The 14,457-nt window shown below is 38.8% G+C and overlaps 1 protein-coding gene across 1 annotated transcript; it reads right to left on the reverse strand.

Moving 5' to 3' along the window:
* Positions 1 to 118: 118 nt before the first annotated feature.
* On the reverse strand, positions 119 to 12,699 carry KRR1 (KRR1 small subunit processome component homolog). The gene is made up of 10 exons (XM_070454222.1): positions 12,568 to 12,699; positions 9,676 to 9,848; positions 7,928 to 8,062; positions 7,617 to 7,742; positions 7,446 to 7,529; positions 6,290 to 6,346; positions 4,989 to 5,159; positions 2,123 to 2,200; positions 1,934 to 2,033; positions 119 to 430 (listed from the first exon to the last, which is right to left on the reverse strand). The coding sequence occupies exons 1-10, from the start codon at positions 12,650 to 12,652 to the stop codon at positions 291 to 293; spliced, it is 1,149 nt and encodes a 382-aa protein (XP_070310323.1). The 5' UTR covers positions 12,653 to 12,699; the 3' UTR covers positions 119 to 290.
* Positions 12,700 to 14,457: the final 1,758 nt, after the last annotated feature.

The raw sequence follows: 14,457 nt of genomic DNA on the forward strand, positions 1-14,457 counted from the left end.
AAATTACTGCTAAAATCATGCTTAGGCAAAACATGCCTGGAATAGATTAGATACAATGTATATAAACACACATATCACTCTCTAGTATAAAATTTTTCAAAAAACATATGGACAATAATTTATAAAGAACAGTTGTTTATATTAACACTGTAATAAAGCACAAACTCAGAAAAAAGTGATCAGGGTATTACTTCTCATGGATAAGGCAACTAATGCTGCCAACTACAGTATTTCAAAATCCTTTACAAAAGGAGCGAGCTTAATAAATTTTAGTTCAGGGTTTGTTTGTGTTACTTTTTCTTCTTTTTCTTTTCATCTGCTTCCATTTTAAGCTTAACTTCTTCAGCTGTAAGAGCTCCCAGTTTTTTATTCTTTGCTTTCTTAACCTTTTCCTTGAGGGCAGCCACATCAATTTTAGTTTCAGTAGAAGCTAAATAAATTAAAAAACAATACATGTAATTCTTTAGATTTTACCAAATAAAACAAAGATTACATAAATATGAATAATTTTAGAGTACTATTCTAACTGAAAGGTCATGTTATAAAATACAAAATACCTGCTAAAAGTAAAGTTAGAAATTTCTTCAAACTAGGAGAAAACAAAGTCCTTAAACACACTAGTAAGAATATACATGAAAATGACATTATACTTTAACTATCTGAACCAATTACTGGATTCAACTATGTTGAAATTACATTTTTGTCCTTAAATAGTTTGATATTATTATTTATATTCATTTTCATATTCTGGAACTTTACAGTACTCTTTAAAAAACTTAGTTTTCCAAATATTAGTTCAATTAATGACTAGTATTATTTCATTTAACACGATTTTGGTAATAAAGACAGTAATCTGAGAGTATCTGGAGGTCCTAACAGAACCCAACCATGTAGTTAACACCAAAAGTTTGAACAAAATAGAGAAAAGCAGCAGCAAAAAATTGCAACTTTTCTTATCATTTAGAGAACAGTATTCAGGACATAAAAGAACCACAAGATAAAATGTCATCATACAAACACTCCAGCAACCTGAGAGCAGACTTAGTCTTCACTACAATGGAACAGCTTCACTTTATTCAGTATTAAACTGAGATTAAACTACCATTTGAACACCTTGAAAGTACATAACTGACCAGCTCGACAGACTTAAAATTATGATGCTTATGATGTTTTTAACTTTTATATCACCAATGATCTAAGAAGTAGAACACAGTATTTTTTAAGTTGTTAACACTGATATATATTAACAAAATAGTAAGTTACATCTGGCTTAGACCAACAGGTGATGTACAACACAGCTGGTGACCTCCCTCCCTCGTTATGCCACTGACCACTCTGGAGAGTTACTCTACAGAAGAGCACAAGGGTTACTAGTGGAAAAGAATATGTAAAAGAGAAGGCAGGTCAAAACAAGGCCAGGAATAAGAATGTTTTCTCTTTAATAGCCTCTGAGCAAGAAAGCTATTCCTGCTATTCTGTTGGTGGTGTTTTAGCCCAAGGTGATGAGAAATCCATGTTAACAATACAAGCCTCAGGTTTTAAGTCACAGATCGCACAAGTAAAGAAAGCATAACTTTGATAAGCTCTGTAAGGGGCATACAGCAGAGCTCGGGGACCTTCCCGCTGTTTCTATAGAGGACTTCCTGCTCTGGCTCCTGTCTTTCAAAACAAACGGTCCTTCCTCAGCATGGCAGCGATCAGGAAGCGGCTGCCAGCATGGGACACTCTCAAACAGGCATCAGCTGGTGCTAAACTATGCGTTATCTCAGTCACCTCTTGTCCCGAGGATCTGTGAGTAATGAAACGCTGAGAGAACTGGTGAAAAACGTGGCTATTTCTTAACATGAATTCAGAGATTTCACAAATTCACTCTAGGTTTCCTTTTCCTCTAGCAAACTTCAGCATCATAACAAGACTCAGGGAAAAGCATTACCTTCCTTAGGTTTCTTCGGGTGAACTGGTTTTTCTTTAGGTGGAATAAAAGCTTTGTTTCTCTCCTCTTGTCTCTTACTGAGAGCTTCTGCTTGTTTAGCCTACATGATTAATAAAAACTTTTCAGTTAAGTAAGAATCCAAAGTATCTATGCACTTTGCAATTAATGTTGCCAGCTAGACAGTCTTACCTTTATTGCTTCCATTTTCTGTCTCTTCTTTTGACTTGCTTTCAAAAAGTATTCACCACTAGCCAATTCTTTATCAATCTGTTGAAATATGTATTTACAATTACTTCAGAAATCATGTAGATGGGAAGTCAATTCCTAAGAAATTCACAATGACCCTGAGGTAAAGACAGTAGGGTCGAAACTTTATGTAAGGTAGCAGCCTAAAAAGAAGGAAATGTACTCTAAGCTGACAAGAATACACATACACAAAGCATGTAGGTAGGAAAGTAGGTGGTGTGTCCATGAAGTACTCAACAGGCTGCTTTACGGGAGGTGGAAGGTCAAGGTCTCAGAAAAGTGAGGAAAGACACCTGGAAAGGGGTTGGGACATGAAGAAACATGAATGACAGGTAAGGGAGGTGGGATGTGATTTATAAATGACTGAAGGTTCCTGAGAAGAGTGAAGAGAACAAAGTAACACTATAAAAGGAACAGAAAAAAGGAGATAAAAAGCCTGCTGTTTTTTTTTAAAGTTTCATTTTGTTCACCATACAAAATGAAAAGCAAGAATTGTCAGGATGTAGCGACTAAATACTAGTTAGAGCAAGTAACCACTCATTCATTAAATAGTCAACATACAACTGATCTATCTGAGGCAATGCTCTAAACTATTTCTAACCTTTCTACAATTACTAACTCGCTTAATTCTCAAATTCTCATAAACAATTCTTTGAGATAGGTCCGATCATCATCCCCATTTTATGTATGAAGAAACTGGGGGCACAGATGTGTTAAATTATGCTCATAATTAACAATAACCTCAGATATGTAGATGACACCACCCTTATGGCATAAAGCAAAGAGGAACTGAAGAGCCTCTTGATGAACATGAGAGAGAAGTGAAAAATCTGGCTTAAAACTCAACATTCATAAAACTAAGATCATGGCATCCAGTCCCATCACTTCATGGCACATAGATGGGGAAACAATGGAAATAGTGACAGACTTGATTTTCTTGGGCTCCAAAATCAATGCAGATGGTGACTGCAGCCATGAAATTAAAAGATGCTTACTCCTTGGAAAAAAAGCAATGACAAACCTAGACAGCATGTTAAAAAGCAGAAACATCACTTTGCCAACAAAGGTCTGTCTGGTCAAAGCTATGGTTTTTCCAGTAGTCATGTATGGATATAAGAGCTGGATCATAAATAAAGCTGAGTGCCAAAGAATTGATGCTTTTGAACTGTGGTGTTAGAGAGGACTCTTAAGAGTCCCTTGGATTGCAAGGAGATCAAACCAGTTAATCCTAAAGGGAATCAGTCCTGAATATTCATTGGAAGGACTGATGCCGAAACTGAAGCTCCAATCCTTTGGCCACCTGATGCGAAGAACTGACTCACTGGAAAAGACCCTGATGCTGGGAAAGATTGAAGGCAGGAGGAGAAGGGGACGAGAGAGGATAAGATGGCTGGATGGTATCACCTACTCAAAGGACATGAGTTTGAGCAAGCTTTGAGAGTTGGTGATGGACAGGAAAGTCTGGCATGCTGCAGTCCATGGGGTCGCAAAGAGTTGGACTCAACTGAGCGACTGAACGTAGCAAATAAGTGGCAGAGTAAGTCAAACAAGACACTGCTGACTCAAGCAGCTCACAGTCACAGGAGAGGAAGATGAGACGAGCAGTGAGCATGGGACAGGCTGCCTGGAGCACGCCAGGGCTGCAGAAGCGCGCGTTAGCTCCTGAGTCACGCAGTACTGCTCCCCAACTAACACTTTCTTTCTGGCTTCACTTTATTTTCCAATGTAGAGCTCGAGATCCAACACTTACACTTTTTTTTACAATGATGATCATCATTCCTTTTTTACCTTTGACCTTTCATCAAATCTTCCCTGAAAAACTGCAAACAAAGGGCTGTGAGGAGGGCAAGACAGTATAAAGAAAAAGACGGGTTAAAGGAAAAACTTCAACATATAGCCAAGGGAGGGAATAATGAAGAAAGATCCTCCAACAGACAGGTGAACAAAGAACTCAGAGAATAAGCAAAGAATGGACTGAGGCAGATGGGGAAAAAACCGTGAGCTAGGAGCAAGTTAAAGAATGTGCCTGGTAATCTCAAATACTTGAGGGGAAAAAAAGCAACATCATCTACTGGGAGTGGAAGGGTGGCAAAAGAATTAAGAGGACACAAAGCACCCAGATAATACTGCTGAAGACCATCTGAGGCTGGAAATGTGAGTTTTTAAGGGATATAATCCAAAGATACCACTCTCTTCAGCTATGTTCAGTAGCCACACTAGGGGAAAAGAAGTCAAGTTTTAGGACTGATGCAAGTTTTAGAGTGGTTCTGTCAGAGGGTGTGACAGAAAAGGGGAGTATGAAAGAAAACAGCAACAGGCAAGAGAGAAAAGGAAATTATGCCAGACGACAGTACACAAAATGAGAGGCATTCATATCTTTAAATAAAGGACAGATAAAAAAAAAAATTTTTTTTTTTTAAAAAAAGGACAGATATCAGAAGTTAAGATTTGAAATCCAGAGCAAAACATACAGCACGGGTCACAGGAACGAGGCCACAGCAGCACTGAGGGCACGGCGGGCTAGGTCGCCGACGTTTCTAACCGTGGAGCACACACAGCGGCTACGGGCAGAGCTACACACCACCGCCAGCCACCTCGGTGCCATTCTATGCTCACAACGTGAAGCGGCCACTCCCCATCTCCACACAGTCAGTTCAAAACAACTGTACTTACACTTACCTTCAGATCCTTACATCTCTACACACCCAAACACCCACAGAAATTCCACCTAAAATACCTCAAAGTTTCCGACAAAACAGATTAAAATGGTTTCCCCCTCATGTAACAAAATTCAACATTTAATACTGACCTGACTTTCTGGCTGTGGTGGTGGGAATGGTGTATACTCTTTCTTAACAGTTTTCTTCTTTGGTTCCTTGCGTTTATTCACATTTTTGTGCTTGAACTTTGGCAAAAACCTTTCCCAACTTTGTGATCTTAACTCAGAGTCCTTTGCCAGCTCTCGTTTAATCATTAAGGTCTTGGGTCACGGTAATATATGAACAAAGTAAACACTTTTAATTTTAGAAGTGACATGTTTCTCAACCTAAGACATTATAAATAATGTCCCTATAAATAATAAAATTAACAGGAATAACCCTTAGTCTCTTCAGTAGGATTAAATCAATTCTGTAAAGAAAAAGCATATAATCTCAAATATGCATAATGAACCAAGCATCAGAAAACCATTAGAAATTTAGATTAAGAAACAGAATCATTAAAATAGAGATGAAAAATAAGACTAAGTTTTTCATTAAAACCTTTGAAATTCAACTTAATTATACAGGGAGAGTGCTTCATTAGTGAAGTTTCCTACAAGCAGGAAGCTTTCAGTAGCACATGAAGTATGATGATCATAGGGAAAGAAAAAAACTAAAGTTTCTCATGATCAATGAAACCAGTGTTTTCACATTTCCCCCAATTCCACCTGAATTTTATCGACACTGAAACATCAGAGGATGCAAAGTAGGCATCAGATGCAAGACACGCTCTCTTTAATGTCTCAATGAAACTCAAATCATTTTTCACCCCAATCTAAGAATGACTTTTCAAATTCATCAAATTCAAGGATTATTTAACAAATACCCATCATAAAACATTATATACCGTGGTTACATTTCCAAGAACAATCACTGAATGTTATACATGCAGGGATATAAATCTCTCTCAATGAACCTATAACTTGAGTGCTAAATTCCAAAACAAGTTTTAATGCAATCTGAATTATTCCAGACTTACAGAAAATGGCAGAATTCTAAAAGATCACACTTTTAAATACAGTCTGTGGGCTCATTAGCCTAAGAAAACTGAACTGGTACCCTCTACAACAAATTCCATGAAGCATATTTTATTTATATCAGAATTGCATCACTACATTACAGAGCCCCCTTCAACAGCTTTCTTTCACACTCTACTCCTCAGAGACCCAAGCTTTCAAAGAAGGAACTACAGGACTGGGATAGTGTTGAGTGGGCTGAACTCTACCCAAATAGTTCTGCTTTATCTGTTTTGTATATTAGACTTTCATAAAAGATTTATTTTCAAGAAAGGTTTCTGTAGCTAAAAACAATTTGATAACCACTAATATAGTAATGCACAGTGAACACTCACTTTAATATTGTAAATTGGATGAATATTCTTCATAGTGTCTAAGACTACTTTTCGAACCTGAAATTTGCAAAGAAAAATGAATCAGTTATTTATAATGAAGATTTTAGTGAACTAGGTAGAAGAGGATGAATATATTGCAAAATAACCTATGAACCAGGCAATGGCCACCAAACTGGATATAGCAGTCCGTTCAACTGTTCTGAGTGGCTTCTGGATCTTTCATAACAGTTAACCTCACTTGGATACAATGAAGTCTCTCAATTTTACTGCTAAAAAGTGATACGCAGAATTATCACAACAGTCTGGAGCTGTGCAATTTAGGGGAAAGAAAGCTGGATTTAGAGTTAGAAAATATGTGCTCAAATGCTGGGACTTCATAGGGGAAAGCCACTTAATTTTCCTCCTGACTTCAGCTTTTGAATTCTGTAATACATTTGAAATAAAACCACCTTAAGGATCTGTTGTAAGAATTAAATAATATACTTAGACTCTACAAAACTACGAAATACTCAAAACACCTAAGTTGTTATTGCGCTATGTGAAAAAAGCAGATAACTTAAGAGAAAGAGGTCCAAAAGAAGTAGTATTAAAGGCCCTGAAAGGAAGTAAGAACTCACAGCCAGATACACACAACAAAAGCCTCAAAAGGAGTTTACAGAAACAGTATGTGCTCTATAGATTTTCTCATAATATGTGACAAACTAATATTCATGAAGCATTAAATTAACATATTAAAACTCAAAGAAAATACATCTTAAGGGACGCTTTCTGAGCCTGACCTCTACAGGCTGCATCTGTTAGCGCAAAGAACAAGATCTGCGCAATTCTCCAATCACTTAAACGCATGTTTTCTAACGTTTGCTACAGACTGAGATCTTAAAATACCCACTGAAAACCTGTAGTAGGGGAAGTAATGATGAACAGACCTTCTAATTCAGAAATGAATCTCTCTGTAATTACCAAAAGCTGGCCATGATATGTTAAGGTTCAGGAGTGGCTATTCCCTCAAATTACATGAAGAATTTACTAATGAAAATCAAACAAAGCACAATTTTTTAAAATTATGAAACAATACATTATCCAATGAACTATTATAGTATACCCATATTCTTTCATTTATTCTCTGCTAAAACTAAGTTAAGAGCATAAATCTCACCTCTTTTAAGCCACTAAAAGGTCCAATGGCTGAAACCGTGTTTCCCTGAACCATAATGTAACAGTTTGTCAAGAGTTCCAATGCCTGTATCAAAAGAGCAATAAGTTGAACTTCAGTACACTAAAAAACTAACAGTAGAGGAAGATATACTTTTTCACTAATAAAAAGTACCTTCAAAGTAGATCCTTTGGGACCAATAAGCCGTTGTCTTCTTTTTACAAATCTTTCTTTATTTCTTACTAAAGAACCTATTTTAATGATGTCACATGCAACATCGTCCTGAAGAATTCGTATTGCCTTTTGGGAAAATAAAGAAAATAGCCCATCAACATTCTTTACAAGTACAAATGTTTTCCAAGTCAAGAAATTTAAGCACAAAAATGAAAACGTTTTAGGGGGAGGTGGTGGTGGCAGTGATACATATTGTCTCTAAAGTTGATGCAAATAAAGCAAATAAACTCTAAATTTAATTCTAAATTTACCTGTTCAAATGAAACACTCCTTGCTAACAGTTTGATTAGGTCTCTGGCCCTAATGATGATATATGGATCAAATGTCTTCTTTGTAGTACAGACAGTCATGCTGCCCTCAATCAGGTCCAGGGTTGCGTTAACATGCTACAAAAAGAGTGAGCAAACAGTTATCTGAAAATGCATTCAATTTTAGATGAGTACAGAGCCTATCCTAGCCTAACTATTAATTTCTGTGCCATTAAGATATCTCAAAATCCTTTAACTCTCTCCTTGAAGAAGCTGGAAAGTTAATGTAAATAAGGAATACCTGATTACGTTTAGATTTCAAGGAAAATAAGAAACTCAGGTAACTGAAAACATTTATAGTTGACTTTAGGATAATTTACACTTATCGGAATAAATATTACCTCCAGTCTAAAAAAAAACACATCAATCAAAATGAGGTCATATTTAAGACTTAAGATAAAAATGTAAAGCTTATAATTTCCCTACCCTGGCTAGATGTAGCTCTAATCTAAAATCTTCTCCCTAGAGTGAAAATAGGCTTTCCCTTTCAAACTTTCCCCTGGTGGCTCGGCAGTGAAGAATTGCCTGCCAATACAGGAGATGCAAGAGACTCAGGTTTGATCTCTGGGTTGGGAAGATCCCCCAGGAGAAAGAAATGGCAACTCACTCCAGTATTCTTGCCTGGGAAATCTCATGGACAGAAGAGCCTGGTGGGCTACAGTCCATGGACACAACCAAGTGACTAAACAACAACATTAGCTAAATACAAAGTAAAAACAAACTGTCAGAGGTTTAAAAATAAAAGCAATAATGGGAGAATCTATGCATTAACTTTCAAAAGAACCAAACTTCAGCAAAGCAAATAAAAATGCTATTTTCTAACTTGTGAGCATGACCTCAAGAATATTTCAATACAGTGAATGATGAACAGTTAAACATCAGGTTAGGTGTCTATCAGTTTACACACACACACACACACACACAGAAACAAACTGGGTCTAATCCCAGATGTAGACAGCTGTAACACGGCCTGGTTCGCTAACCACCCTCAAGCCTAGTGGGCACAAATGACTCTGGAGCAGTCCCACAGCTGAGAAACAGATTTTCTATCACAACCTGTGTGTACACAAACACACACAGACAAACCAAAAGCTTCATAAAGTGCCACTGATCCTTACCACATGTGACAGATTTTTCCTAAGGCTCACTATGGCCATGAAACTGACTTCCTCATTCACTAAGGGGTCTCAATCCAGTTTGGAAAATAAAATCAAACACACTGCTCTAAGAGCACTGCAGGAGCAACAAACAGGAAAGTCGGTCACATCCATCATCTTTCATTTACAATGAGACGTTCAACAACGCCGGGAGCATGCCTCAGCTCACACCGTACAGGCTGATGGCAACCATCGCAGCAGACAGTGATTCTGAAACCTGGAGTTTCCAAGTGAGTTTCAGATACCCCTACAAATTGAAATCCCCTAAAAATGTAAAAGTATGTGAATTTTCCCAAGTAACCTGTTATTCACAAAACTAAGAACAAGTGAACAGTAAGGATAATGCTTATCTAGTCTGCTTAAAATACCAAAAGAATCAAATGGAACAGCTATGCTAGCACCTTTACACAGAAATCCATCATCACACATTCACTTACTTAAAAGATACAAGCAATAACAACCTCAGAGAAATATATAAAACACGCATACATACAAGCAATAACAACCTCAGAGAAATATATAAAACACGCATACATGTTCATTCAAGGCTTTCTGTACCAACGGCCAGCACTCTTTCAAGTAAGCCTCTCTGTATTTCGGAAACAAAGTTGCAAAACTGCTCTCCTCCAGGAGTCCTCTGGGATTGTCCTCTTTGGAGAAAGCTGGCTCCTTCCAACCATCTGGCACAGTGAGGAGTTCAGATTCATCTACAGAGGAGGAAAAATCTACACATCAGATTTAACTTCTTTTGAAGATTTTTTGAACACTTGCACGCGTACATGCACAAGTTTCCCAATACTTTCATGCACCTCCTTCTCCCCTGCTTTTTATACTATTCAACAGTCCAAGAACATGCCTCTGTCATTATCAGCATACTGTACTAAAATTATCCGTATGTGTGCCAGTTGCATCACAGACAAAGTTCCATGAGGGCAGGGACTCTGCTCCTTGGATCCACAGGTACTGGCATACACCTGGCATATACTGGATACTCACAAACTTCTATTGCACTACACTATTTTAGAGTTGAGGATCCAAATACTATTTTGTTTACATTACTATTTAAAATAAAGTAACATTTCAGACTCAACTGAAGTGGAGCTTATGTGTATATATATTTGTATGTGTGTACACATAAAATTATCAAAAACTGATTCCAGTGTATACCTTCAGTTAATATTCACTACAATAGGGTTTTAGGTTTTCCAAAGAGCTTTCACGTGACCTCCTTTTGTATACTCTCATCAAAACTATGAAAGGAAGAACTGGTATTATTATTTCCACTTTAGAAAAGATATTCCATTCAAAACGTTTGAGTGTAAGGGAATGTGAAGCTGACTCAGTCTAGGTCTCCTCTCATTAAAACAAAATGCCTCCTAAGGGCCAATATTGTCTCCTATATCATTTATTAAAATGCCTGGTCCTGGATTTAACAACCTCTTAAATCCAACAGCTCTATTTTAACTCACTATTACACAAAGGTATGATCCATGGGCCTGCAGCACAGGCATAAATACAGAGTTTGTCAGAAATGCAATTCTTGCATTCCATCCAGACCTATTAAATGTGAACCTCTGAGCTGCAGCCCAGAAATCTGTCTTAATGGTGTCATGAGGAGCTTCTTATGCATACTAAAGTTTAAGAAGCAGGTCTTTATAGTCCATTTTAGCCATCCCAGTCAGATATAATTGCTTTCTGTTTCTTTTACTCACATCCACTCTGTTATTTAGGGTTCAAGTCACAGAGAATTAGTCTTCATTTATCATTTACTCCTCAATATCCTGAAAAAAAAAAATCCTCAAATTCTGCAATAGTGACTACTTAAAATGGTATCTGGACTGCCCTCCTCGCTCAGTTGGTAAAGAATATGCCTACAATCTTCATCCCTGGCGTCAGAAGATGCCCTGGAGAAAGAAATGGCAACCCACTCCATTTTCTTGCCTGGAGAATCCCATGGACAGAGGAGCCTGGCAGGCTACAGTCTGTGGGGTCAGAAGAATTAGACACGACTTAGCGACCAAACCACCACAAAAAGCTATCTGTCCAAGATCCTACCAATTTAAACAACTCATTGGATGTGAATGTAAAAAAGAAAAAGAAAAAAACCTGGCTAAGGAAATAAAAGTTTAGTTTCACAATACAAAAACAACAAATAACCCCCAAACATGTGTAAAGACGGATAACCTCATTAGCAATCAGGATAGTTTGAATTAAAACCACAATATGATTTCATACTTAACTAAACGACAAATTTAAAATTCAGATAACAGCCAAGTGTTAGTGCTCCTACTACTTCTGGAAGTATAAAGTGCCACAGCTTCTTTGGCAAAGATGATTATTTGCACACGCCCTACCCTACACTACAAAGATTCTAATCCCATGTAATGTACATAAACAGAGACACTCCAGAATATGTTAACCAGGAGAAATGTATAAAGATGTTTATACCACGTTGTTTATAATAACAAACAATGGGAACAATCCAAATGTCCAGCAACATTAAAATGAAAATATACATCAGCGTGTATTCATACAAGGGAACATTAGAATGACCTGATAGGTGCACGTAGGGGGTTTTGGAGATTCGGTTGGTAATGTTCTATTCCTTTTAACGCTTTGACGAGCTGCTTTTCACCTGTTGGTTTTTATTCCTTAAGCTGTATATACACCGGCCACTGCCATACCCTTAATTAAAACAACAAAACATTTTTACTCTCTCTCTAATGCCTATAGAATCAAAGTTTGAGATTTTTAATACTTTCAGTAAGTCTGGCTGAGCAGGCCCCAGACTATTTCTCTGTCAACCACATTTAAGATAATGGATAAAACAAGAGCGCGAGCGCAAAGCAAGAGAGTAATTCTTAAAAAACGCAGTTGAAAGAGCAGGCGCTGGGTTGGCTGATACTTCAGCAACCGGACAAATAGAAATAATAACAAACGTTCCAAAATTCTTTCAACGGCTGATAAATTGACGCTAAGGGCACGCCGGTTACCTCTTCTATCACCACTGCTGTCTTAGTCCTTCATTATCACTCTACCACTCGTTCACTCATATGCATAAACACCACCTTCTCCCACCTCATCCCTCATTCTGCCAACGACTTCCAAACACCTTCGCGAGTTTAAGGCCCTGAAGCGCCCTCCTCAATCTCTTAATCCCCATATTTTTAGAGAACACGCATTCAGCAACACTTCTACTTTAGAGACTTTCAGCAGAAGCAATAAATTAAGAACACGTGGCCGGCACCGTACAGGCCGGCCGGTCCTGCAAGTCTGGCCAAGAGCCCCCAAAATCAGCAATTACAGGTGCACAAATTCACAGAACAGGCCCAAGGCGGCGTTATACGTTCCTAGCCAGCGAAAGCAAAAAAAAAAACCCAACTCAAAATCCACAAACTCCAGGCTTTGGTTTTTAGACAACCTCACCTCGGTTCTCCGACGTCGGCTTCGTGCCACGAAATTCCGTTTTCCCCGACACTGTAGTCGGCCCATTCTGCTTGGAGGACGCCATCTTCGAGCTGCTTCCGGTGCTACCGGAAGCGAAACCTCCGTAAATCCTCCCGGCTGTAATCCGCGTACTCAAATTGAGTTCCACCGAACTCAGAGCTCTGCGCGCTCTGCGCGTGCGTACACTAGAGCCCGCGTATTTGCATAAACTTCTGCTCTGCTCCCGCGTAGCCGAGGGAGAGCTGGAGACTGCTTTGACCTGGCGCGTGTAACTACGGAGTTCCCTTGCGCGTTGGCAGTTCATAATTTAGCCCAGGCAGCAAGTCGGAGAAGGTTTTTATCCTTCGTTTTCTCACGGACTCAGGGTCTAATGCGGAAAGTAAGACTCCAAGCTTTAGCTAGCGTGCCACTTGAATCTCATTGCTATCAGTTCTTCACTCATTCGGTAAATATTTATATGATTGTCCAGTATGTGCTAGGCGTTGGGAGGTGGTACAGATATGAGAATCTCTGAGCCGTGACAGCAAGGAGTAACAGTAATAGATACCATTTATTGTGAGACTATTTTGTCGGAGGGTATTTTAACATTATTTCTAATCCTTGAAACAAAGATGAAGTTAGAGCAAAGCTCTTTAAGATGGATTTATTTATTTATTTATTTGGACGGTATTAATAAGTTTCCAAAGTCATTGTTCTTGATGGTTACTGTCTAGGGTCCTGGCATTTCTAAGCCGAGATACAGTAATTAAGCGACATTTCTGAAGTTTTTCACCTAGCCTTTTGTTCAGTCTGCTAAATTCAACTCTTTGTGACCCCATGGACTGTAGCCCGGCCGGCTTCTCTGTGCATGGGATTTTGCAGGCAAGGATACTGGAATGGGGTACCCGTTTCCTTCTCCAGGGGATCTTCTGGAACCACGGATCCAGTGGCAGGGGGTGAGGGGCGTTGTGGGGGCGGGGGGGAGGACTCCTGCATTAGTAGGCGGATTCTCTACTGCTGAGCGGCTAGGAAAATGACAAACTCCTATCTACCCCAACACAGTATACGCGGCTGATGTCACGATGTCCTTACTATAAATCTATGCTGCTAGGAACCTTAAAGTTCTTACACGCGACAAAGATAGTAGTTCTTTGGTTAAATTGCCTTATTGCTATCCGTTTTTAAGTTTTTCTGCAGCACAGAGAAAGCGTTTGACAGGTTGGATTTCTCACATTAATGAAATGGGGAACGTTTATCGGAAGCCCGGCCTCCTGTATCTTCTATAAAAGATACTCGTTTATAAGGTACACATATAAAACCAATTACTTGGGGACAGAAGATCAAAAGACACATGATTATGTAAAGATTTCTGCTTTAATCCTGTGTGTCTTCTAAATGACAGGCACTGATTTTTAAACAAGTCCCTGTGTCCTTGTCTTCCAAAGTAAAACGCTGGCTCACGAGTTAATGATTGGGAAATATGAAGATGTGGGAACAGAAAAACTGTTGGGCTAGAAACTGGTTACATCTTAGACTATAATCCTGCCACATAAGGACTCACCACACTCACAGGTCCCTGAAAGATATAAAGGCCTGATCCACATTCCTAAGTTGTTTTTACAGGAAGCAGACCCCCTCTAAATAAAAACTGCTGACGGTAAGAACATAGACCCCACACTGGTTGAAACAAGGAGGCTGCTGATGCTTGAAACTCTGCCTTGATGCCAGCCAATCGCAGCATCGTCCAGGAGCTGATCAGCCCTGCTCCTCAAACAGTACTCCTGGGCGGCTCACACGGGATTGAGGGCGTTAGCCCGCTGTGGCCCCCTTCGCCTGGCAAAGCAATAAGAAAAGAAAAAAAACGACAATCCCTAAAATAGAACAAATAAC

This window comes from Odocoileus virginianus, chromosome 24 (genome assembly GCF_023699985.2).
Source record: "Odocoileus virginianus isolate 20LAN1187 ecotype Illinois chromosome 24, Ovbor_1.2, whole genome shotgun sequence".
Lineage (NCBI taxonomy): Eukaryota > Metazoa > Chordata > Mammalia > Artiodactyla > Cervidae > Odocoileus > Odocoileus virginianus.